Source organism: Oncorhynchus mykiss, chromosome 5 (assembly GCF_057628025.1).
Source record: "Oncorhynchus mykiss isolate SJ-2025 chromosome 5, ASM5762802v1, whole genome shotgun sequence".
In the NCBI taxonomy this organism is placed as follows: domain Eukaryota; kingdom Metazoa; phylum Chordata; class Actinopteri; order Salmoniformes; family Salmonidae; genus Oncorhynchus; species Oncorhynchus mykiss.
The window spans coordinates 36,238,956-36,265,937 of record NC_143026.1 but is presented as its reverse complement, the minus strand read 5'-3'; the positions used below and the strand labels follow the sequence as shown (position 1 = coordinate 36,265,937).

At 43.2% G+C, this 26,982-nt stretch overlaps 1 protein-coding gene across 5 annotated transcripts; it reads right to left on the bottom strand.

Moving 5' to 3' along the window:
• Positions 1-215: 215 nt before the first annotated feature.
• sppl3 (signal peptide peptidase 3) lies at positions 216-26,710 on the bottom strand. 5 transcript variants are annotated; one of them, XM_036977365.2, is made up of 11 exons: positions 26,123-26,710; positions 11,429-11,506; positions 11,133-11,224; positions 10,776-10,895; positions 10,055-10,133; positions 9,679-9,791; positions 8,408-8,514; positions 6,804-6,967; positions 6,385-6,572; positions 5,435-5,544; positions 216-2,498 (listed from the first exon to the last, which is right to left on the bottom strand). In XM_036977365.2, exons 1-11 carry the CDS (start codon positions 26,146-26,148, stop codon positions 2,427-2,429), a joined length of 1,149 nt encoding a protein of 382 aa, XP_036833260.1. In that variant the 5' UTR covers positions 26,149-26,710; the 3' UTR covers positions 216-2,426. The 5 variants fall into 5 exon arrangements, with proteins under 5 accessions (XP_036833260.1, XP_036833258.1, XP_036833257.1 ...); XM_036977363.2 differs by having other exon boundaries at positions 11,115-11,224; positions 26,123-26,689; XM_036977362.2 differs by having other exon boundaries at positions 9,679-9,794; positions 11,115-11,224; positions 26,123-26,680.
• Between the last annotated feature and the right edge of the window lie 272 nt (positions 26,711-26,982).

Sequence of the window (26,982 nt, the reverse complement as noted above, 5' to 3'; positions counted from 1 at the left end):
TGAATATAAACTACCAGTAACATTGGCCTCATCACACAGAGTATGGCTGAATTTATCAAACATTATCCCCTGTGTGAAAGTAATCTATCGAAAGAGCTCAACTTCCTACCAGAGTAGCTGATACAGAACCAATACCAGTGTAAGTTGAACAATGAGTCTGACTCGGATATGACCCCAACGTAAGCCTGTAGAAAAACAGCCGTACACAGGAGCCGTACAGTTAGAGTCATGTTTATTTACAGCAGAATCCTGACAAGGGGGAGAGGAACAGGGAGGGGGATTAAGAAGACAAAATATTTTAGATTCAGCTCATCAAGGTCCATGTTTCACTAAACAGTTCTTACTTTATTCAACTTCTTGTATACAGAATCCATTCAGCTGTAATGTCAATGCACCAAAGAGCTAGAGCCCTCTGCTGCAAGGGAGGAGAGGAAAGAAAGGTAGAAAATGGAACTAAACCTACAGCACTAAGAAAAAAATAAAAATACAAAGGGGATAAAAAGAAAGATCTTCCATAAAAAATGAAAACATCAAATTTTTCTTCAATTATTTATCACCATGATCGGCATTGTTTTTTTATTTTATTTTTTTTGCCAAGTCCATAAAGAGGCAGAGGGGAGTTCATTTTTTTGTAGTTACATTAAGTCCATGATGTTTAGGCCGTCTGACATTGGTCTGTCCCACAGCCAGATAATGTCCAGGTAATGATCAGCCAGCGTGAAGTCAGGGCTAAACGAGTCTCAAATCTGCCAGCTAGCCTGTTGGGTCAGAACTGTTCAGTCCTCCAGACACCTGGCCTTTGTCCATGTAACTTTCCTCTGTGCAGCCTTGCTGGCAAAGCTCAGAGCCTTGGTTTTGGCCAGCATAGAGTTTGCGCTGTTGATGCAGTCTGAGGAATGACACACTGTACACGTGACATGCAAGGCCAGAGAACCAACATAAAAATACAAAATAAACAGGTAAAGAAAACCCAAGACAAACTGCATGTTCCATTCAAGTCTCCCTCTGATTCTCTCGCTCTCACACATACATACTTTAATTCCAATATCGTTGAAGCTATGATCTAACTGACAAGCACCTCAAACCGTGGGAGGGATACTAAACCTTTGACAGTAAAAACTAGCTATGGGTTAGATTGAACCTCTCAGGGTCCATTGATTACAATCCTTTATTAATCTGAATCCCTCAGGGGCGTAGAGATTCTCTCTCAAGGGCCATTAGACAGGTAATGCTATATGATCGCACACACACACACACACACACCTCCAGGTACAGCCATGACATGTCAAGGGTTATCTAGGGGTTTCCCATGGTCCATTCATTTACTCGTAAGAAGAAATGTGTACACAAGGAAACCTCCCCCTAGTGTGACTATCCTTCCAGAACAAAGCTGTGATCCAAGTCAGAGATTTGTCACTCCACAAGCCAAGTCATTGTCGATGTCTTTATACCTGTGCTGGATCTAAAACATTATTCAATTTTTCATAATGTAATAACACAATCTCTCATTCTATGCTCTCTCACTCACACACCCAAACAACATGACACCCAAATGTGTGTGTACACATATTTACAAAGAGAGATGCATCCCCATCAATAGTAGGGACACATTCACAATTTATAATGCATCATTTCTGTATATGCCAAGAATAAAATCTTTTCTAAATAAAATACATGTTTCTGTGATGGGGCAGCAAATGATAGAAGGTGGGAGATTGTTAGAGGGGGAGGAAGGTTGAGGGTGTAGAGGAAAGAGAAGTGTTCAGGGGACAGGAGGGGGGAGATGGATGGCAGAGACAGAGGGAGGGAGACTGATGAACCATTCCTTCTCTTTCTCCCCCATCAGCTGCTGGTCCTGTGCACTGATGTCATTGTCCTGCGTAGTGGCAGCAGCAGCTCTGCCTACTCTCTGTGGTTCATACCAAATCATTCCAGAATAATAATTACAAGATTTGTAATGACGAAGACCCAGTCACGTCCCACAACCAGTAATCCATATAAGGGGAGACCTGGCCTTGGAGTCCGGCAGAGTCAGTCAGATACATAAATGGGAAGGGATGGAGGGGCGGTACGGCAGTAAGTCAGAGAGAGAGACCAAGAGCAAAAGGAGAGCGTGAGAGGCCTAGCAAAATGGAATGGGTCATGGGAAGGGAAAATAAGGAAAGGATAGAAAAGGAGGGAATATAGAGAGGGAAGGAAAGAGAAGGTCAGGAAGTGAGAGTGGAGGGAGACTAAGAATAAGAAAAAGGAAGCAAAGGGGAGTTGTCTGGCAATGAGGTCCACACACTGGTGTCCATATGAGAGGTCTGCTGCTCAGAGGATGGGTGGAAAGAATGAACGAGTGATGAGGACGAGGCCTCTCTTCAGTGCACACTCTCCCTCTTCTCTCATGGTCCTCCCCACGCTGGCTGTGTTCCCAGGGTGCATCATACCTCCAGGAAGCGGGAGCTGCTGGCCTTGGTGTGGAAAGGCTCTGACCACATGCGCCGCAGGTCTCCCTGTAGGACACACCAGGGTTAGATTTTTATTTAACTAGGCAGGTCAGTTAAGAACAAATTCTTATTACAATGACGGCCAACCCCGGGCCAAACACGGACAACGCTGGAACAATTGTGCACCACCTTAAAGGACCCCCAATCATGGCCGGATGTGATGTAGCCTGAATTCGAACCAGGTACTGCAGTGACGCCTCTTGCACTGAGATGCAGTGTCTGAGACCACTGCACCACTCAGGAGCCCAAGTGATTCCCTTTAACTACCACACTATCGAATACAAATACCCACCAAGATGTGATATAGCCAAAATATTATATCATGGTATTAAAAAATAATAAGACGGTATTTTAGTTTTTGAATTATAAAAGGTCTACATTTGCCTTAAGAGTAGTGAGTGTTCCTAGGGTAGCAACACATACATTCTAAGTGACTTCAATGAGTCTTTTTCCATTCTGATTGTTTTATACTGTTCAATTCAACCAACACAAATTTCAGCACTTTCATAATTTCTGCATTTCCTGCACTCAAATTGCAGTGGTGGAAAAAGTACCCAATTGTCATACTTGAGTAATAAAGATACGTTAATAGAAAATGACTCAAGTAAAAGTGAGTCACCCAGTAAAATACAACTTGAATAAAAGTCTAAAAGTATGTGGGTTTTAAATATACTTAAGTATCAAAAGTAAAAAGTATAAATCACTTCAAATTCCTTATATTAAGCAAACCAAACACTTGCTTGTTTTTTTATTTACGGATAGCCAGGGGCACACTCCAACACACAGACATAATTTATCAACAAAGCATGTGTGTTTAGTGAGTCTTCCAGATCAGAGGCAGTTGATGACCAGGGATGTTATCTTGATAAGTGCGTGAATTGGACCATTTCTGTCCTGCTAAGCATTCAAAATGTAATGAATAAATTGTAGATGTTTGGAGTAAAAAGTACAGTATTTTCTTTAGGAATGTAGTGAAGTAAATAAAATAAGTAGTACTTTAAAGTATTTTTATTAAGTACTTTACACCACTGCTCAATTGAGATAATTTACACACTGCCACGTAGGGATGCAGGTTATGGGCAAATAATCTTGGGCTTCTTTTTGACAAAATGTTGCAATTGTGATTTGACTTGTGAATTAGAGCAAAACTGTTGGAATCATGGAAATATGACTATTCTAATTCTATAGTTAGAATATAATAGTGGGCACTTTGAAAACAGTGTTGTTTGAGATGAAAACAAATGAAAATGCCAGGGTGGAGTTATTCTGACAGGGTAGGAACTGAAGTGTTGATAAGTGTTTCCTAGTGGACCCTATAAGCTTTGGCTATATTGCAGGTTCTCTTAGCTACTTCATGTAGCTAACATGAATATGCAAAGCAAAAATCTCTTTGATTTAGAAGATACTGTTGCAAACATGCCGATTTAGGCCTACACCGTCACTGATATTATCATGCTGTATTAGCTAGCTACGTTTGCTCTTACTCAGTACATTTATTTGCTAGCTAGCTATTAACATTTAGCGTCTCACGAGATTTAGGGCAACTTGCTAAGACAAACTAGCTGTTTGCTGATGTAAGAAACAAACTAAGTGTCATTATAGAACGCTAGTGGATTTATATTAAGAAGCAAAGTGAAAACAGCATTGTCCTCATCAACATTGTTCCATGTGCTGCATTGACCATGCAGACTGAACGCTTGTGTCTTGTGGTTGAGGCACATCAAATGCGCTCCTTGAGTGACAGGGGACATGGCTAGGTCTGTGTGGAAAGTGGCACGGAGATAAAGAGTGGAGAGATGACTCAAGTAGGGAAGTAAAACTATCAAAATGTACATTACACCTGGCGTATCACATTTAACAAACCAAACATTCAAATATCGGTATAGAAGGTAAAGTAAAAACCCAAACCGGTCCCTGCATGAATACCGGTATGTCATAAAATACCGTATACTGCCCAGCCCTACCCACAGATATCACCCATCTTTGCCTACTCTCCCACCGGTAAAACACACCTGTGTTAGAGGCAATCCTCAACATCTACATCCATTACCTCTGGTCACTGGCCTGGTGTCTTATCTGCCTTGATCCAGGATTACTCCTCTAGGCCTCTACCACTTAAGCACGGCCTCCATTGCTTCATCTCAGTCACTAGGCAGGTTTCCATTGACCCAGGTTTATTCAACAAAAGCAAATGTCACAGCATTGCGACGTGTAATGGAAGCGGCAGCTATAGGAGACATGTTCTAAAGACGTCAACATTTTTATCCGTTGGACTGGGGCAGCTTTTTGTCAAACTTGCGGAAAATGAAGATGGAAACAGTGTTAAATGCCTACTGCTTGCTAAATCTATTTCAGCTATAATAATAATAATAATAATAATATTTATTTGCAGGACAAGGATTGTTCTGACTTTCAAGAAAGCCTGAACTGCTTTGCCTTAACTTTCTGGTTGTCTGAATGCAAGTTTCCATCATCCAATTATTTAAAGATCTACAGGAGTGCAAGTTCACCATGGCGATACGTTGGTAGGCTACCTGAGACATGACAGATAGGTGGGAGTTCGCCTAAATGGATAATGGAAACACTTCATTTTTATTAGACATTCTAGTTTTTTTTGTTTGTGTGATGGCATTACATCCAGCTGTTTATCTACACAGCAGACAGTTAACTGGAAATGCACCGTAGCAGGCAACTGCATCCATTTTCTATGACAACTTTCTAAATGTCGAAAAAAAAAAAAAAAACTCTTTACAAGTTAATGGAAACATAGCTTCTGACTGTCTGCATTCAGTCAAAACACATCTACACAAGCTTTGAGTCCTATAAAATGATTCCCCAGCAGTACTGCTATTTTGTCTGACCTCTTAACTTACATAAATGACTGAAGCCATCCCATTATCCCCCACCGCTACCCCCTTTTCCAGAAACCACCCCATATGTACCTTCAGGTAGGCCATGGTGAGCAGAGGCAGCAAGGTGAAGGGTACCAGGTAGAGCAGGGCAGGCTGAGCCGCGCGGTGGATTCTGGAGGCCACAGTGGCAGTCAGCAGGCCTGGAAGAATTGGCGACAGGTCTGAAATACTCACACTATGGAGTTTAAGGTAGACTAAGCAATATGACATCATTGTGTACAGAGAGGCTTCCCTGTACTGCATACACAATACAACTAAATTCAAATCAGCCAAGAATGACACTATTGTTGTTTAATTCTCTAAGCATGAAGTCGCCTCCCTTTATATGTTGTCATATGGCTGACTATTGCCACTAGTCTAGTTAACCAGACAATAGCACGCTCTACTGACTGGGTTCAACAAGTCGTTCTCTGTTACGTCAGGGCTGCCCAACTCTGTTCCTGCAGAGCTACCGTCCTGTTTGTTCCAACCCTAATCTAGCACACCTGATTCTAATAATTAAAGGTAGACTTTGGGCACAAAAAAAAAGTCTAACTCTGCCCCTTTCTCAATTTTCAAACAGAAATGGGTTGTGCCTTCGGTGATTCATCGTTGTGTTACTCTGGTCTTGCGCGCTGTGACCGACGTAGTTAGTTTGCTAGCTAAGCTAGCCAGTAACTCCTCCAGTATGTCATGACGTCATTTCACAGGATTTGTTTTTGGACAGAAGCTGTAGAGATCAGTAACAAATGGCACTTCTGTAGCCAAATCTCTTATTCATCTTTGTTTTTCAATATTAAAATGACCTGGTATGATGGTAAAATGATCAGTTATACAGTTTTAAAGATGTTATTTCTGCGCCCAAAGTCAACCTTTAACTTGGTTAATAGGCTGAATCCAGGTTAGTTACCTACTGGAGGGTAAGCTCTCCAGGGACAGATTTGGGCAGCCTCGTGCTACACGATGGTCCCCCCCGCATCCATCTCTCACCCTGTCCTTACCCACAAAGTATCCTATGAGAGTGCAGTGGAAGTAGGAGACGCGCCCCATGCGTCCGGGCGTGCCTGGTCCCCCCGCCTCCCCGCTGGCCTGCTTCTTGTAGTTGTCGTAGCGCAGCACGAAGCACAGCAGCAGCCCCGGCATCACTATGTCCCCGATCCCGAGCATGGAGAAGTGACTGCCTGTGGAACTGGAGGGAGAGAGGGATGAGATATAGGGAGAAGAGGGAGGGAAAACAGACAACCAAAACACGGTGAAGGGCAGGATGCAAAGAGGGTAATAAGGAGACAGCAGGAGGGGACAAAGCAGGACAGCGTGGGAGGAAATGCAAGTGTGAGTTTCAGAGCTCATAAGAACAGCTGTAGTGAATGCAGCTGGAGGTTTAACCATAGATCCACTCCCCACGGCGAGGCTGTGGTACCTGGGGAAGACCAGTTTGCCCGGCAGGGACAATCGGGGTACGTCGCGGCCCATCCCAGGGCCCAGGTGGAGCTTCCTGGACAGCACGTCTAAGGGGTTGTCAGCCGGCTGGGTGGCCACCTTCACCATCACGTTGCTGTTGAAGATGTAGGCCGAGAAGAACACCTGCAGGGTAGACAGAGGAGTCATCTCCGGTGGCTCAAGCAATCCTTGGAAAATAGCCATGTTTGTAGTTCTGTCTTTGACATGTAGTCTAACCACGATAAAGGGGATAGATGGCATTGTAGGCTCCACCATGGTGTACAGCGGAAAAACAGCTACTGTCCTGTTAGCGTGGAAATATCCGTCTATCTATAGTGTGCTGCTCTGTCCACCTCAAGAAACCTGAAAGAGCGGCACTTGCTGTACCTTAGGTCTTCACACGTTTAGTAAGCTGCTTTGACAGTGGCCGAATCTCAAACCGAACATTTGTCCCCCAAGCCCTTTATTGGATTGGCCCTTGTGTTCGATAGTGATCGCTCAAGTCTGCAGGTTTAGGGGCAAAATTAGAATTGAGACGATACGCACTCAATGTCACGACTGCCATAATTTGAAATCCAGTTGCAAGCATAGTCTCCTGCGACTCGTCTTGTAGCATGACTCAATATGAAACATGGGCAGACACGCTTACTCTGATAGATGGTGAGAGTTGTAAAAACTTTGCAGCTACTCATGACCAAAATATGTGCAAATATATTGGTTGCAAGTGACTTCATGAGCCAACTTAGCTGGTTGTAGCCTGTCTGATGTTAGCTAGCTTCACTAACTAACAGGGTTGGAATGGAATTCAAGCAAATGTTAGGCAAGGATTTTAAGCACCACTGCACAAGTGAACAGCGTGTAGTTCGGATGGGACTTATTTATGATAGTTGGACAGCTTGCTGATGAAGTTCCTGACCTATACTTAGCATTCCATACTTAATTTACCAAAGCACCAATCGCTATACTGTAATTGAGTTAGCTGAACCCCGTGGGCGCGATACTGCACTGACTCGGAGAAGAACAGACAGTTGCTGCTTCATTAAAACTTGTTTGTTGTGATAAAATAATGTTCCTTAGTGTTGCACTAGCTGGTCAGCTTTGACATGGACTGACTGGCCCAGGCTTAGCAAGAGAATGGACAGGTTTTCGTGCACATTATCAAATGTCATAAATACTGTGTCTTCATGCACTGAACTCCTTAGCTAGATTTAAAATTGTGTGACTAAGACATTGGCAAAAACGTCAAAAATAATAATGTTATTAGGTAACGTGCTGAGATTCATGGGAAGGAATTGCTGCTGAGGGCACTGAGTCAGCAGAGGATGCCACTCGATAAAGAGGTTTCCGAAGGGTTCAGTGGAGGTCTCAATGGCTCGACAAACTAGAGTTTGAGATGGACTCGATTGATTCGTGAACGCACACGTTGAGTGATCGAGTGCTCAAAGTATTAAGTTTGAGATTCAGCCATGGTCTACAGCTGGGGTCCTTTGTGTTTGGTGTCTGATGACTCATGGCCCTGCCTGTGTTTTAGTGGTTGTTTTTGGGTCAGCTGGGTGGAGGGAGAGATGGGAGCAGCCATCTTACCCAGAACACGTCATAGATAAGCAGCCCTGATAGCAGCAGACAAGACACCTTCAGACTGGGTAGCCGTACAAAGGCTATCATGGCCACACACAGCCCCATGGCCAGAGCTGAGGAGAGAGAGAGAATATCAGACATATAAACGCACAGCGCTGAGAGACGGAGAAGAGAGACAGCGCTGAGAGAAGGAGGAGAGAGACAGCGCTGAGAGAAGGAGGAGAGAGACAGCGCTGAGAGAAGGAGGAGAGAGACAGCGCTGAGAGAAGGAGGAGAGAGACAGCGCTGAGAGAAGGAGGAGAGAGACAGCGCTGAGAGAAGGAGGAGAGAGACAGCTCTGAGAGAAGGAGGAGAGAGACAGCTCTGAGAGAAGGAGGAGAGAGACAGCGCTGAGAGAAGGAGGAGACAGCGCTGAGAGACAGCGCTGAGAGACAGCGCTGAGAGACAGCGCTGAGAGACAGCGCTGAGAGACAGCGCTGAGAGACGGAGGCGAGAGACAGCGCTGAGAGACAGCGCTGAGAGACAGCGCTGAGAGACGGAGGAGAGAGACAGCGCTGAGAGACGGAGGAGAGAGACAGCGCTGAGAGACGGAGGAGAGAGACAGCGCTGAGAGACGGAGGAGAGAGACAGCGCTGAGAGACGGAGGAGAGAGACAGCGCTGAGAGACGGAGGAGAGAGACAGCGCTGAGAGACGGAGGAGAGAGACAGCGCTGAGAGACGGAGGAGAGAGACAGCGCTGAGAGACGGAGGAGAGAGACAGCGCTGAGAGACGGAGGAGAGAGACAGCGCTGAGAGACGGAGGAGAGAGACAGCGCTGAGAGACGGAGGAGAGAGACAGCGCTGAGAGACGGAGGAGAGAGACAGCGCTGAGAGACGGAGGAGAGAGACAGCGCTGAGAGACGGAGGAGAGAGACAGCGCTGAGAGACGGAGGAGAGAGACAGCGCTGAGAGACGGAGGAGAGAGACAGCGCTGAGAGACGGAGGAGAGAGACAGCGCTGAGAGACGGAGGAGAGAGACAGCGCTGAGAGACGGAGGAGAGAGACAGCGCTGAGAGACGGAGGAGAGAGACAGCGCTGAGAGAAGGAGGAGAGAGACAGCGCTGAGAGAAGGAGGAGAGAGACAGGAATACCAGACGAACACACAGCTCAAAAAAACTTGGAATGGAGCTCAGAGAGACATGAGATTAGAGAGAAACTAAAGGCAAACCTTACAATGGCAAGACAACGCCCCCCCCCCCCCCCCCCCAACACAAGGCAGTCATGACACACTGACATACCGTCCATGAGCAGCCAGTGTCCAGTGAGCACCCAGATCAGCACCAGCATGACAGAGAGGGAGAAGGAGAGGAGCTCAGCCAGAGTGAAGCGCCCACAGCAACCAAACGAGATCCTACAGGGGGGCAGAGAGAGAGAAATGGTTTATACACACTGGACAAAACACAATCACTTCTCACTGGAGAATACATCACCTCGTCGATATGTACGGGGTCAAAATATGCTCAACACACCCACACACAGGGGTTCAGGTTGAACAATTCAGATTAAGCTGAAAAATCTAAGGCCAGATGCTTCACATTGTCAAACATAAAAAGGGGAATTAAAGACTTGTCACATTATTGGTTGTAGGCCATGGCAGCCTCTCAGCTTCCTTACTTGTTTTGTGGTGAGCAGGGCCTGGTCAAGTACTGGCACATTGGCAACAGGAGGAACGCAAACGCAATTGTCGCAAGAACTGAAGAGGAACAACAGAGGAAGATCGATAAGAGAACGAGAAAGAAATAGCAGCAAGACAGTTTGTTGTTTCGTTCCATTGGTTTCAGTCAGTTTATCAGAGTCAATCATTGTCATCATAATAATTAGTTGGGTGGTAGGTATCCAGATTAGGGTACAGAGACTGTATGACAAAGGGGTACAGTATTACTGAATGTGGACACTAGGGGCACTACTTAATAAAAACATTTGAATGTCTCCGCTGTAACCAAGAAGTTTGATCTTGACATCTAGCCATTTAGCTAGCAAGTAAGCAAACCAAATGCATAGCTGGAGCCCTGAGCTGGCTATAATTTGACACATCTTAGACTTAACTTATAGTTTATAAGCAGTGGCATAGCACGCAGCCCCCCTGAAAACAATATTGAATTTGGTATTTCGAAATATACCATTTATACCGTATACCGGGGTATTGCCCAAGCCTAATAAGAATTATGCTGAGAAAATGTTTCTGTTAAATCAATGCACCATATGACACCATCAATATAACACCATGCTCTAAGGAAATAAATACATGTCAGCTTGCCTTCAGACAAAAGATGGGCAAGAAACTGCTCTGTGACATTAAGGCGCGTGTCTGTGTGGCGCGTGACGGGCCAGGTACCTGCGGTGCAAATGGTGAAGACCACCTGGACAGAGTCGAAGAAGAAGAACATGACGAGCAGAGACACGGAGGCTCCTATGGGCAGGAACAGAGCCTGTGTGGAGTCTATGGTCTGAATACCTACAACACACAACACATGCACAAGTGAGAATGCTCAAACACACAGGGATTGAGAAAGACAAATCACACAGGCAGAGACAGGCATTTCTGCATGTGCTGTGTCTACAGCCTGTGTAACAGCAAACCAACCAACCACAAAATATACGGAATCCACGGTATGACGACTTCCAACTTATAAAAAAAAAAAAACACACACGCTCTGTATGTCTTATGTCTCACCAAATATGTGAGACTCACTGTTGTTTGTGTTGCCATTGTTGAAGGTCCCATTCGGGACAGGGTTACCATCCTTATCTTTTTCCTGGTTCTCACAGTCCATGTTTAATGATCTGCACGGGGAGAGATGGAGGGAAAGGTTGACTATCTGAAATAAGATCAAGCTTCTCTCACATTGCTATTGTCAAAGACTTGTTTTACAATGACTGGATAGCTCATAGGCGCTCAATGTAATGGAAGTAACATGATAAAGATGAGACCCACAGTGACCAGTGTTGGCCTATCTGATGGAAGAGGGTTGGACAGGGTAGACTGACCTGAAGCTGCCATAGACTATGAGGAGGATGGAGATGAGGAAGGTGGACACCTGGCTGGAGTCGACCAGGGAGTATGCCCTATAGACAGAGAGAGAGAGAGAGAGAGAGAGAGAGGAAGATTTTAGATTCCATTTCCTCCACAGAAAAGGTCTAAGTCTGACCCGAAGGGCTGTTTTTATGCACTTCGCAACACGGTGTGCCTGGATACAACCCTTAGCATTGGTATTTTGGCAATATACCACAAACATCCAAGGTGCCTTATTGCTATTATAAAAATGGGTTAGCAACTTAGAGCAGTAAAAAGGAAAATGTCTTAAGGTCTGATATACCACAGCATTCAGGGCTCAACCCACTCAGTATATAATAGAGTAACCCATACTATAGCTTCATATGTCAACAAAGCTTGACCTTGGTCAGTTGTGTCATAAGACTATAATGAACATATTATTGAAGAGTATATTCTCATTTGGAACCCTGGTATTCATAATCCCTTTGGTCAAACCTTAAAATAAGTCCCTTGACACCAAATCAATACATTCCCTTTGCTTCAGCAAGGAGAAAGGAACCTAAAAAAGAAAAAGGAGCGCGACCTACTAGTCGCTATTTATACTCGTGTTCCTAACAGCTGTTTGTTTTTGGTTTGGAGGACTGAATGAAAGTCTTTGAAAATACACAATCAAAGAAGAACACCGCAGCCTAACCCTTACTGGCATTAATCTAATGTACGTGTGTGTTTGTCTTGTTCTAGCCACATTTATTTATGCAATTCTTTGTGCACCAAACAAGGTGAAAGTAAACGTACAGATGGGGTGGGATTACCAGGGACCTCACGCGATAGTACTACAATACATAGGTGCCAGTATGTTTTGCAATTTGATACTGTTTCACAACAGACCAGTAGTGTGCGTTTCATTGAATCTTAATAGGGACACTGGCTATTCAATTGGGAAGGCTGTAGAAATAGCACAGGAAACATGTCAGTGTTCCAGACCATTACAACAGCTGACTAACAGGAAGGATGGTGGACCATCTGTGGCACGAGAGCTGCAGCACAGAGACACTTTTATGGATTTAACATTCTAAACCCACTAATCTGCAGCTTTAACCTTATCTGCCAGACATGGCCGGCTGACAACTTCTGGTTTCCTAGAGATACTCCTCGGTAGTAGCAGCTTGAGCGTGCCTAAAAAGCGCATACACAAGCTAAAAAATGATCAAAAATACACAGGGTTACAAATCCGAGGAGTGCATAAATAAACAGAGAGAAAACAAACAGATAGCTGTTCAAATGGGATATAGACTGCCTACATTCATCTCAGCTTTGGGTACTGGGCCATGCTGATGGAAGGCTGAGAGAGAGAAATCATGACCGATCAGGTATCTGGCACAGTAAACCTTACCCTACATGTGCTACCAGCTGTAATCAAATCTGTTTGTTTACATTAAAAGGTGTGGATGTGCCCGGCGCCATGACCCCAGTGTTGTATGCCCATGGCAGGCTAATTATCACTGGTAAAGTTGTATATATCAACTAATAGGTGTCCCAGAGGGGGCGAGAGAGAGTCAGTGGAAGACTGATTGCTGTGCAACTTGGAATTTGTATTTAGGAACATCAATGCACCTAGAAAAACTAAAGAAGTCCATCTTTAATATCTCAAATATTTTTAATTGTGCTCCTTAACTGCATTTGTGCGCCTACATTTTTCAACCTAGGCACACACACGGTCCTTGTAAAAATAAATTTGGCGTAGAGCACTGACAGGTTCATCTCTGGGGGGGGTAAATAAGAGCATAATGGTTGCACTGTGCAACCCTGCCTTCATCAGAGGTGCAGGTTTGACCCCTGACCCGTCTCATGTCCCACTGTAGCCAGCCCCGAGTGAGAAATGTATTCTGGGGTTAAGAGGACACAGCCCCAAAATAAATAGTATTCATTCTTCATAACTATGCATCCCATGGAGTGCAGTCATATGGCAGGCAAACTCTTTAAATTACACCCCTGGATAAGTGTTAGGAAACGCATGATGAAACGGCATAAATCATACGTACTTATGAGCTGTGAAGCATAAACTCGCAAGATAACACACCAATCACTACCATAGCAAATCACAGGGCAAACTAAAAGCTAATGGATTACCCTGTTGACAAACGAACATTCTCTCAAACACGCTGGAGATAAATGTTCCTTCGCCCGTCAATGGGCCTGACAGACCTCTCCTTTACAAACCAGGAGATGCAAAATCCAATTCTTTCATAAAATATTCAGATGCAGAGGGGATCTACATCACCACACACTAGAGATGACCTCATTTAGTTGACTGGACAATTGTTTGGTCGATAGGCAGTTGGTCGACCAAGATTTTGTCAAGCAGTCAAAATCTATACTTTAAAAAATATATATATAAATAAAATGGCACACGAGACACCCGTCTGAATCAGCTCCTGTTTGAGTGGACTAATCCATTGGAGGCCGCAGGGATTGCACACCAGTAGTAGGCCTACATTTACAGTTCATTTCTAGAATATCTAATCTACCATGTTTGTTGGGTTACGGTAATTATGTTACTGCATTCAAAATATAATTACAGTCTTACCGTTCTCATGGTAGGGGTGGACATGACATTTGCAGAGTGCACAACCAATGTTACACTTGTGAGAAACAGGTTTTGGTTTATTTCATTCCATTTATGAGTGGTCATGCTCGGAGCCGGTGGAAACAATTTTTTAATTTTTTAGATAGACCTACCTGATTCCTTGCGCCAATAGCTAGTTTCCCGTGCCAGTGAGCTCCTGGGGGCCTAGAATATTTTAAACAATGTTGTAAAGTTTGCTAGCACTAGCTTCAGATGGGACCAAGTTGATACAATGTTTCAAGTTCCTTAAAGACAGGCCATGCTTAGCCAATTTGATTTTCAGGATATATATAGATATATATTTTTTTTTCTCTTCAAAATCTGGATATTGTCTACCTGCAGGCTACACAGTTTTTATTTATTAGCTTTATGTAGGCTATTTTTTACATATTGGCAATAGGAGTTACTACAGGGACCCATGCCAAATCTTCTCAGTCTCCTGAGGGGGAAAGGTGTTGTTGTGCCCTCTTAAATGACTGTCTTGGTGCACTTGAACCATGATAGTTTGTTGGTGATGTGGACACCAAGGAACTTGAAGCTCTCAACCTGCTCCACTACAGCCTGTCAATGTTAATGGGGGCCTGTTCGGCCCTCCTTTTCCTGTAGTCCACGATCAGCACCTTTGTCTTGCTCACATTGCGGGAGAGGTTGTTGTCCTGGTACCACACAGCCAGGTCTCGGACCTCCTCCCTATAGGCTGTCTCGTCGTTGATCAGGCCACTGTTGTGTCGTCAGCAAACTTGATGATGGTGTTGGAGTCGTGCTTGGCCACGCAGTCATGGGTGAACAGGGAGTACAGGAGGGGACTAAGCGTGCACCCCTGAAGGGCCCCGGTGTTGAGGATCAGTGTGGCATGCGTTGTTTCCTAACCTCACCACCTGGGGGCGGCCCACCAGGAAGTCCAGGATCCAGTTGTAGAGACGTGTTTAGTCCCAGGGTCCTTAGCATAGTGATGAGCTTTGAGGGCACGATGGTGTTGAACGCTGAGCTGTAGTCAATGAACAGCATTCTCACGTATGTGTTCCTTTTGTCCAGGTGGGAAAGGGCAGTGTGGAGTCCAATTGAGATTGCAGCATCTGTGGATCTGTTCTGGCGATATGCGAATTGGAGTGGGTCTAGGGTTTCCGGGATGATGGTGTTGATGTGAGAAAAATGTATACAGTACCAGTCAAAAGTAGGGACACATCATTCTCATGCAAGGGGTTTCCTTTATTTTTACAATAGAGCTGTTCTTGCCAAAATATAGACCCGGTCTAACCAAATAGCCCTATCTTCTGTATACCACCCCAACCTTGTTACAACTGATTGGCTCAAAAGCATTAAGGAAAGAAATTCAACAAAATTAACTTTCAACAAGGAACACTTAATTGTTGCATTCCAGGTGACTACCTCGAAGCTGGTTGAGAGAATGTCAAGCGTGTGCAAAACTATCAAGGCAAAGGTTGACTACTTTGAAGAATCTAAAATATTTGTTTTACACTTTTTGGTTAACACAATTCCATAGTTTATGTCTTTGTTGTTCTACAATGTATAAAATAGTTACAATAAAGAAAAAGCCTTGAATGAGTAAGTGCCCAAACTTTTGACTGATACTGCATATACAGTTGAAGTCGGGGGTTTACATACACCTTAGCCAAAAATACATTTAGACTCAGTTTCACAATTCCTGACATTTAATCCTAGTAAACATTCCCTGGTCTTGGGTCAGTTAGGATCACCACTTTATTTTAAGAATGTGAAATGTCAGTATAATAGTAGAGATAATTATTTATTTCATCTTTAATTTCTTTCATCACATTCCCAGTGGGTCAGAAGTTTACATTCACGCAATTAGTATTTGCCTTTAAATTGTTTAACTTAGGTCAAACGTTTCAGGTAGCCTTCCACACGCTTCCCACACTAAGTTGCGTGAATTTTGGCCCATTCCTCCTGGCAGAGCTGGTGTAACCGAGTCAGATTTGTAGGCCTCCTTGCTCGCACACGCTTGGACATGGTTGTCCTTAAGCCATAACTTAGGAAATATGCTTAGGGTCATTGTCCATTTGGAAGACCAATTTGCGACCAGGCTTTAACTTCAGGACTGATGTCTTGAGATGTTGCTTCAATATATCCACATTTTCCTACCTCATGATGCCATCTATTTTGTGAAGTGCACCAGTCCCTCCTGCAGCAAAGCACCTCCACATGATGCTGCCACCCCCGTGCTTCACGGTTGGGATGGTCCTTGGCTTGCAAGCCTCCCCCTTTTCCTCCAAACATAATGATGGTCATTATGGCCAAACAGTTCTATTTGTGTTTCATCAGACCAGAGGACATTTCTCCAAAAAGTACCATCTTTGTCCCCTTGTGCAGTTGCAAACTGTAGTCTGGCTTTTTTTTATGGTGGTTTTGGAGCAGTGGCTTCTTCCTTGCTGAGCGGCTTTTCAGGTTGTCGATATAGGACTCGTTTACCTGTGAATTTCGATACTTTTGTACCGATTTCCTCCAACATCTTCACAAGGTCCTTTGCTGTTGTTCTGGGATTGATTTGCACTTCTCAAAGTACGCTCATCTCTAGGAGACAGAACACGTCTCCTTCTTGAGCGGTATGACGGCTGCGTGGTCCCATGGTGTTCATACTTGCATACTTGTTTGTACAGATGAACGTGGTACCTTCAGGCATTTGGAAATTGCTCCCAAGGATGAACCAGACTTGTGGAGGTCTACATTTGTTTTCTGAAGTCTTGGCTGATTTCTTTTGATTTTCCCATGATGTCAAGCAAAGAGGCACTGAGTTCAAAGGTAGGCCTTGAAATACATCCACAGGTACACCCCCAATTGACTCAAATGTCAATTAGCCTATCAGAAGCTTCTAAATTTTCCAAGCTGTTTAAAGGCAGTCAACTATGTAAACTTCTGACCCACTGGAATTGTGATACAGTGAATAAGTGAAATAATCTGTCTAAACAACAGTTGGAAAAATTACTTGTGTCATGCACAAAGTAGATGTCCTAACCGACTTGCCAAAACTATAGTTTGTTAACAAGAAATGTGTGGAGATGTTGAAAAACAAGTTTTAAATGACTCCGACCTAAGTGCATGTAAACTTCCGACTCCAACTGTAAATGGGAAAAATAGACGTTTTAAAATTGACCAATCGATTGGTCGAAAGAACCGACGACTCTCGGTCTACTAAGATTTTTTGGGGTCGGGGAGAGCACTACTACTCACCACCTTCAAAGCGAAATACATACGGATAGAAATTAAGACGTCTTAGCTGCATAACTACTCAAACGTCTACTTGCCGTTGGTCTAAGCAAGACTTCACGGAGGCTGCTAACATTGTGTTTTGCGGAAGTAGCCAAACGCCACAACCCTCATTCAGCGCCGTGCAATCAATGAAAGGCAATAGCGAAAAAGTGCCGGTTGCATTACAATGTTCAGTCTAATCCTACTGCAGAGGTCTTATGTCTTTAGATACAGCTAGCCTACTTAACATCCAGGAGATATGGCAAGACATTTGGCTGTGCAAGTATTCAATTATGTATGTTAATGTACATAAAATGGTTTTAATTGAAAAAAATAAAACATACATGAGTGTGTATACTTTCATAAGGCATTCGCTGTAGTCCTTCCTATAAGCTTAAAGTCAGTCATTTTAGAGAATCCTGTTAGTCTTTACTAATGGAATTGGGCTGATCTTTTGGCACCATAGTCATCCTTTCCTGGTAGAAAGCCAGGCCATGAGTTCATATAAAAAGGATTGTAGTTACGACTAGCATACTCTGTTGATTTATTGGTCGACCGATATTAGCCTTTCACCGATATAGTCACTTCACAAAAATATAAAACGCAATAATTGCAATGATTTTACAGAGTTAGTTCATATAAGGAAATCAGTCAATTTAAATTAATTAATTAGGCCCTAATCTATTGACTTCACATGACATGGGTGGGCCCGGGAGGGTATAAGCCTACCCACTGGGAAGCCAGACCAAGCCAAACAGAATGAGTTTAATCCAACAAGTGCTTTATTAGAGTAAGAAGTCGTCCTCAGCACACCTTCCCCCGATGATCCCGCAGGCGAAGAAGCTGGATGTGGAGGTCCTGGGCTGGTGTGGTTCCACGTGGTCTGCGGTTGTGAGGCCAGTTGGACATACGGCCAAATTCTCTAAAACAACGTTGGAGGCCGCTTATGGTAGAGAAATTAACATTCAATTATCTTGCAACAGCTCTGGTGGACATTCCTGCAGTCAACATGCCAATTGCACGCTCCCTCAAAACTTGAGACATCTGTGGCATTGTGTTGTGTGCCAAAACGGCACATTGTAGAGTGCCCTTTTATTATCCACAGCGAACCTCTAATGATCACCCTGTTTAACTAGATTCTTGATATGCCACACCGGTCTTGGTGGATGGATCATCTTGGCAAAGGAGAAATGCTCACTAAATGCAGATGTAAACAACGCTGTGCACAAAATGACAGAAATAAGCTTTTATTTTGGCCATGAAACACGTGACCAACACTTTACATGTCGCTTTTATATTTGTGTATCTGCGTTTAATCCACTGAAAAGGACCGATATACTGTCGTGGCCAAAAGTTGAGAATGACACAAATATAAATTTTCAAAGTCTGCTGACTCAGTTTGTATGATGGCAATTTGCATATACTGCAGAATGTTATGAAAAGTGATCAGATGAACTGTGATTAATTGCAAAGTCCCTCTTTGCCATGCAAATGAACTGAATCCTCCCAAAACATTTCCACTGCATTTCAGCCCTACCAGAAAAGGACCAGCTGACATCATGTCAGTGATTCTCTTGTTAACACAGGTGTGAGTGTTGACGAGGACAAGCCTGGAGATCACTCGGTCATGCTGATTGAGTTCCAATAACAGACTGGAAACTTCAAAAGGAGGGTGGTGCTTGGAATCATTGTTCTTCCTCTGTCAGCCATGGTTACCTGCAAGGAAACACGTGCCGTCATCATTGCTTTGCACAAAAAAGGCTTCACAGGCAAGGATATTGCTGCCAGTAAGATTGCACCTAAATCAACCATTTATAGGATCATCAAGAACTTCAAGGAGAGCGGTTCAATTGTTGTGAAGAAGGCTTCAGGGCGCCCAAGAAAGTCCAGCAAGCGCCAGGACCGTCTCCTAAAGTTGATTCAGCTGCGGGATCGGGGCACCACCAGTACAGAGCTTGCTCAGGAATGGCAGCAGGAAGGTGTGAGTGCATCTGCACGTACAGTGAGGCGAAGACTTTTGGAGGATGGCCTGGTGTTAAGGGCAGCAAAGAAGCCACTTCTCTCCAGGAAAAACATCAGGGACAGACTGACATTCTGCAAAAGGTACAGGGATTGGATTGCTGAGGGAAAGTAATTTTCTCTGATGAATCTCCTTTCCAATTGTTTGGGGCATCCGGAAAAAAAGCTTGTCCGGAGAAGACAAGGTGAGCGCTACCATCAGTCCTGTGTCATGCCAACAGTAAAGCATCCTGAGACCATTCATGTGTGGGGTTGCTTCTCAGCCAAGGGAGTGGCTCACTCACAATTTTGCCTAAGAACACAGCCATAAATAAAGAATGGTACCAACACATCCTCCGAGAGCAACTTCTCCCAACCATCCAGGAACAGTTTGGTGACAAACAATGCCTTTTCTAGCATGATGGAACACCTTGCCATAAGGCAAAACTGATAACCAAGTGGCCCGGGGAACAAAACATCAATATTTTGGGTCCATGGCCAGGAAACTCCCCAGACTAGAGGTCAACCGATTAATCGGAATGGCCGATTAAGTTTTCATAATCGGAATTTTTGGGTGCCGATTTGCCCATTTTTTTTATTCTTATTTTCAATGACTGCCTAGGAACGGTGGGTTAACTTGTTATGGCTGCAATCCCCCTGTCGGGATAAGTGTCATCAACAACCGCTGAATAGCATAGCGCTACATTCAATAAATATTACTACAAATATTTATATTCAAGTGCAATATAGGAAAACACAGCTTAGCCTTTTGTTAATCCACCTGTCGTGTCAGATTTTGAAATGATGCTTTACAGCGAATGCAATCCAAGCGTTTGTGTAAGTTTATCGATCGCACGACAAAACATTAAGTACACTTAGCATCAGAAAGTTTGGTCACGAAAATCAGAAAAGCAATCAAACTAATCGTTTACCTTTGATGGTCTTCTGATGTTTTCACTCACGAGACTCTCAGTTACACAACAAATGTTCCGTTTGTTCCATAAAGATTATTTTTATATCCAAAATACCTCTGTTTGTTTGTCGCGTTATGTTCAGAAATCCACAGGAAAGAGCGGTCACGACAACGCAGACAAATTCCAAATAGTTTCCATAATGTCCACAGAAACATGTCAAACAATTTTTATAATCAATCCTCAGGTTGTTTTTAAAATATATAATCGATAATATATCAACCGCAAATGTCTTTCACAGTAGGAGAGGGAAAAGCAATATCAATCCAAACTCTGTTGCGCGAGCAAAACTCATGTGACCACTTGACACGATGTTATCGTTCTGGCTCATTTTTCAAAATAAAAGCCTGAAACTATGTCTGAAGACTTGACACCTTGCGGTGGAACATGGAATTTTCAAAATAGAAGCCACTTCCTGTTTTGATTTTCCTCATGGTTTCGCCTGCTATATCAATTCTGTTATACTCAGACAATATTTTGACAGTTTGAAACTTGTGTTTTCTATCCAATACTAATAATATGCATATATTAGCAACTGAGGAGCTGGCCATTTACAATGGGCACCTTTTCATCCATGCTATTCAATACTGCCCCTGCAGCCATAAAAAGTTAACTGCCTTGATCAGGGGCAGAATGACAGATTCCCCATGTCAGCCCGGGGGATCCAATCTTGCAACCTTACCGTTAACTAGTCCAACGCAATAACGACCTGCTTCTTTCTCGTTGCACTCCACAAGGAGACTGCCTGTTACGCGAATGCAGTAAGCCAAGGTAAGTTCACTCTTTACATGGCTATAAGCCCCATCTTGCCTTGCGCTACAGTAAGACTGGACAATAGAGGTATCACCTGGCCAACGCAACTACACCAGTTACATAAGAGTGAACTACCACAGAGTTACTGACAAACTGTTACTTCTTCTACGGTGACTGCAAAGTAGATAGAAACCAAAAATGTGCACTGGCCATATACTGTGACACAAAATGTCATGTTAGGGTGTTGGGTGTCGTGACAAACAAAGAACATTCAAATCTGTGGTACCATCAATGTTACAGCGCTTTAGTGAAGCCATCGAAATCTGGTGTGCTATATTTGCTCTTTTTGAAGGGCATTCCTCAAGCACTGTCATTCAAATGTTTTATGAGACACTAAAAAGCTTAGCAAGTCACAAAGTAGCACTTTGTAGCTACTTAGGTCCAAATACACATTTTGCCACCCATTTCCACGACAAGTTCTAGCTAGCTAGCCAGCTAACTTGCTGTGCGAGAGTACTTTGAATTTAGAGAATTATATTTTCCCTTTCATTTTACAGTCGTTTGACAGACACACTTACCCAGAGCAATTAGGGTTAAGTGCTTTGCTCTCGGGCACATTGGCAGATTTATCACCTAGATGGCGCTGGGATTCAAACCAGCGACCTTCCAGTTACTGCACAATGCTCTTAACCGCTAGGCTTCCTGCCGCCAGAATTCAGCAGCTACTGCCCTACAACAACAAAAAAACAAGATGAAAACACAACTAAATACCAATACATTGAAATGGTGTACTGTGTCGTTGTTTTCCAGCTGGTTAGCACGAGGAAGCTCATTCTTCAGAGCCTAGACAATTTATTTGCTGGAATCAGTGCAGTTAATCCTCCGTTTTACAAAAGTAACATTTTTTCCATTAAAAAAATTGCAGTGGTTACATGAATGTTCTTTCCTGAAATCATCTTTGAGTATCTTCGTGGGGCTGTTTTAAGCACAAAAAAGTTTGTTCTAGTTTTTTTATTTTATTTTAATTATTAAAAAAAATTAATCGGCAGATATCGCTCATCTGTTCATATTTCCACTAAAATCAGGGTTGGATTCAAAAATCCCATATCGGTCGGGCTCTACTCTATTCATGCGCTCTGCCAAACAGGAATCGCCAGGCCCGATATGCCGCACTTGTAATTAGTTTGAGAAAAAGCGGTAATCTCCTATCCATTTCATTCATTCAGTAATACAGAAATAACTGGAGCCGCCTATCAGGGGAGGGAGCGGCGTCATGTAGTTTACTGTTGAAACGGGATAAAAAGGTCAATGCTACGCCTCGTTAGTGGTGTTATGGTCCAGCCAGTCCCAGAAAAGACGTGTTCCTAAAGTCTGCATACAGACTTACTGAGATGCATTTTTCCTCATAGGGCTCACAACAGTGACGCACACCTTCCGCACAAACCACAGCTCTCGCTCTTTACCCTGAACAAAAATATAAAACGCAACGTGTAGTGTTGATCCCATGTTTTATGAGCTGAAATAAAATATCCCCAAAATGTTCCATCCCTGTTAATGACCATTTGTCCTATGCCAAGATAATCAAGCCACCTGACAGGTGTGGCATATCAAGAAGCAGATTAAACAGCTAGATTACACAGGTGCACCTTGTGCTGGGGACAATAAAAGGCCACTAAAATGTGCAGTTGTCTCACAGGACAATGCCACAGATGTCTCAAGTTGAGGGAGCACGCAACTTGCATGCTGACTGCAGTAATGTCCACCAGAGCTTTTGCCAGAGAATTGAATGTTAATTTCTCTACCATAAGCCACCTCCAACATCATGTTTTAGAGAATTTGTCGGGACCTCCAACCGGTCTCACAACCACAGACCACGTGCATGGCGTCGTGTGGACGAGAGGTCTGCTGATGTCAACGTGCCTCATGGTTGCAGTGGGGTTATGGTATGGGCATGCATAAACTATGGACAACAATTGCATTTTATCAATGGCAATTTGAATGTACGTGACGAGATCCTGAGGCACTTTGTCGTGCCATTCATCCTCTGCCATCACCTCATGTTTCAGCATGATAATGCACGGCCCATACACAATTCCTGGAAGCTGAATATGTCCCAGTCCTTCCAGTGCCTGCATACTCAGACATGCCACCCATTGAGCACGTTTGGAATGCTCTGAATCAACGTGTATGACAGCATGTTCCAGTTGCCGCCAATATCCAGCAACTTCACACAGCCATTAAAGAGGAGTGGGATAACAATCAACAGCCTGGTCCACTCTACGCGAAGGAGATGTGTCACGCTGCATGATGCAAATGGTGGTCACACCAGATACATGGCCCTACCTTTTTATTTTTTAAAGGTATTTGAAACCAACCGAGGCATATCTGTATTCTCAGTCATTTGAAATCCATAGATTAGGGCCCAATTAATTTATTTCAATTGACTGCTTTCCTTATAGGAACTGTATCTCAGTAAAATCTTAGAAATTGCTGCATATTGTCTTTATAATTTTGTTCATTATATATAGCATTTGCATAACATTATAAAAAGCATGCTGGTCTATATCCCTAACAGAGCTGTAAAACACCATTAACAGGCACCTTCTGAACCAGCCACCGTAGGCTTGCATTCAAATGAGAAAGGGGTAGCTTGGCCTTCTCTGTTGCCAGTCTTGGATTTAACTCAGATCAAATTAAATAATTATTGTTTTAAGAGACCGGTATACATTTCCAGACAGTGCTTGGACATTTATAAACAATTATAAAATCCCCACTGAAGTCAAAGTAATGGATTGTATTAAGTAAAAAATGATATACAGCAAGTAAACTGGTCAAGTTGTCCCTCAATTCTGCTCACATGGATGAGATGGGCTAAATAAATGGAACATTTAAAAATAAAATACAATCCTGGAATGTTGAGGGCTGGACAGAAGCCCATGGGCCAGAAGACTTCCTTGTTTGGGAGAAACAAGGCTTCTATAACACAATTCCAAAACCGTACACCATCAAGCCAAAGGCATGCATGCTTTGGCCACTGAGGACTCAGCCACCAAGCGACAGAGGACAAGGATTAGTTTCTCAAAACATGTCGCTATAGCAAATGACTATTGACAATTCTGATTGACCCACAAAAATGAGAGCTGGTTCGAAATTACATCGTTATTCATGGTAGCCCTACATGAGGAAAACAATCAGAATCTCTCAAATGTCTGCATACAGAGCATTTTTGTAGGATATTACACCAACATTTGTGATAGACAGAAAACCAAGAGAACACCTCATGACAATGTCAATGCTGAGGCTGTTGTAATAAATTACAGCATGTTGGTAGAATTGTTACATTTCATTAGGTAGTTGCCACCAATTAGGCAATGTAACAATTTCAATGTAACAATGCTTCCTTATAGGTCTTACAAAACAGGCATTTCTTGTTACAGATGGGCATGGTAAAATATTGTGCCTCTGTCTGGCCTCATGCGCTTCACTAGAGGGAAATCTGAGTGAGACCATGTCCCAGGACAGTAGGTGCAGCTAGATAATTGCCAAACTCTGGTTAAAAACAACTCGTATTCAATCTACTCAGAAGGGTTGCGATTTAATTAAGTGGTACGTTATCGTAACTTCAAATCACATCATTTTATTAGTCACATGCGCCTAATACAACAGGTGTTGTTCACTTTACAGTGAAATACTTACTTATGAGCCCCTAACCAACAATGCAGTTTTTAAAAAAAAAAAAAAAAAATACAAATAAGAAATAGAAGTAATTATGACATAAGTTTTTGTAACCAAGACACAGAACATAAATTTTAAAAGATAGAACAGTCAAAATATTAATTAGGTTGACCATGTGTGTTGCTTATTATAACCACATAACATAATGGCTCTGGCATTACAGTTTTTCAGTTCTACTAAACCTGGGGGGGGGATCACTATTTTCCAAACATTGGTCACCAGGAGCGGCATACTTATTCAAAAATACACTTGGTCTTAGTGGCATAACCTAAATGGTTGCCTCCACATCAATACATACTACTAGTCATTTTTAGACGTCACAAAATTAAACTTCAATAATTCCATGATCTGCAGCACAAGACTTCAATTAAAACACCTAAACAAATTGTAGACAAATGACCTGATCTCCAATTGTGAACAAGAGAGACATGACATGGACTGTATCAGTCAGCCCAATAAGTTACTATACCGGTCTGAATGGCATCTATCGCTGTCATACATTTTTTTAATGTAGGCAATGTACAAAATAGTTAGCTATCATTATGGCACATGTAACTAACTAGTGATTGCTAACTAGCTAGCTAACAATGATGCGGGAAGATACACCCAGATCTATAAAGACAATGCCTTATTTAGCTAGCTAGCTACTATTTAGGACAATCAATATTACCTAGCTAAATGAGTTGGTGAACTAGCTAAATGAGTTAGCTGTGTTGAATAGCTAGCAAGTCAGCTGCGCACTTAACTGCTAACAAAATAAAAATGGATGGCACAACGTCCCTATCTATTCATCTGACGCGATAAAACACCGGACGTGGTATAAATAACGTTATCACAATGACATTTCATGAATTAAGGTGAGCTTTTCTGGCTAGCAAGCGTAAACGGTCTGGCTAACGTTAGTTACGATAAGCTCCCTTTGTGTGCAACTGGCTACGAGAGGTAGCAATAAGCTATTTATTTTAACAAATATTGTCGAGGGGCTTAAACTAATTAAATAATATTAAGTAGGTATGAGTTGGCGAACCAACATTAGCTAGCAATAACCTTGCGCATTCGTCGAGCTTAAACACATAGTTCTGAATCAACGGTAACGCCACCATGGATACGGGAGTCTGAGCTAACTTGCGGCTAGCTGGCTAGTTAACCCCGTTCACGCTAGCCTACTGTAACTTGGACCGTAGCAAGCTAACGTTTAGTTCACTAACACAATTTGAAGATGGCCATCTCATTCTAACTAAGCGAAAATAGCGGCTGATTCATGTAGGAACGAAATATGTTGCTGTATCTATGTGAATTGCAGCGTACAAATGGCATAACTACACCAATCAATTCAGTGTGGTTAGCCAGCTCGCGCAATGCCTATGCGTACTCACCAAGAAGAGTAGCCTTGTTCCGCCATGTCGCCGACGACAACAGTGTAGTGGTGGGTTCCGCGACTGTAGAGATTCGTGTCCCTGTGGCAAAACGGTAGGACCTGGTGGACACAATTGCCGCCTTTACTTCAAGATGGGTCTTTTTAACAGTCACTATTTGATAACAACATGGCGATGTACACCAGCCCCCAGACCTGCTAGCAAACACCAGCCGACTAGCTTCCAATCGAATTACAATGATGGTTTGCTAGGTGGCCAAGACAAAGCACGCCGAGAAAAAAACCTCTATATTTCATCAGTTTTGCGAGTGTCCTGCCGTCTCACTGCCCCCAAGCAGGCCCGAGTCTCAACGGATCCTATACTCGCTGTAAATCCATATTTAGGGGTGTTTTCTTGCGTCTGTATTCAGATATTCCTTAAGTCTGCACCTTCGGCTGTAATGGAAGCCGCGCAGATAGCTTTATTTTCTATGGCGAGAGAGTCACGGGCACGCGCAATATCGCCCTTGCAAGAGAGGTTTACACAAGTACCTGTGTGAAGCTAACCACAATAAAGACTAGCCACAATAGTGGAATTTTCGGTTCGACTTCAAAATAAAAGCTCCCCATTGATTCAAATAGTGGAATCATGCCATCTTTGGACTAGATAATGCTAATGAAGAAGGTCGGAATGTTGTTATATAAATTCAACAAAATGCAATAATTTGTTAATTTGACACAAAAAATAATCTGTGGATATATTAGAAGTATATGCACTGTCCAGCCTAAGCTATGGATGTTGCACCCATGAAATGAGTTATCAGCCTACTCAGTAACACTCACAGAACACAACTGTGTAGAGTTTCCACAAATATTATTATT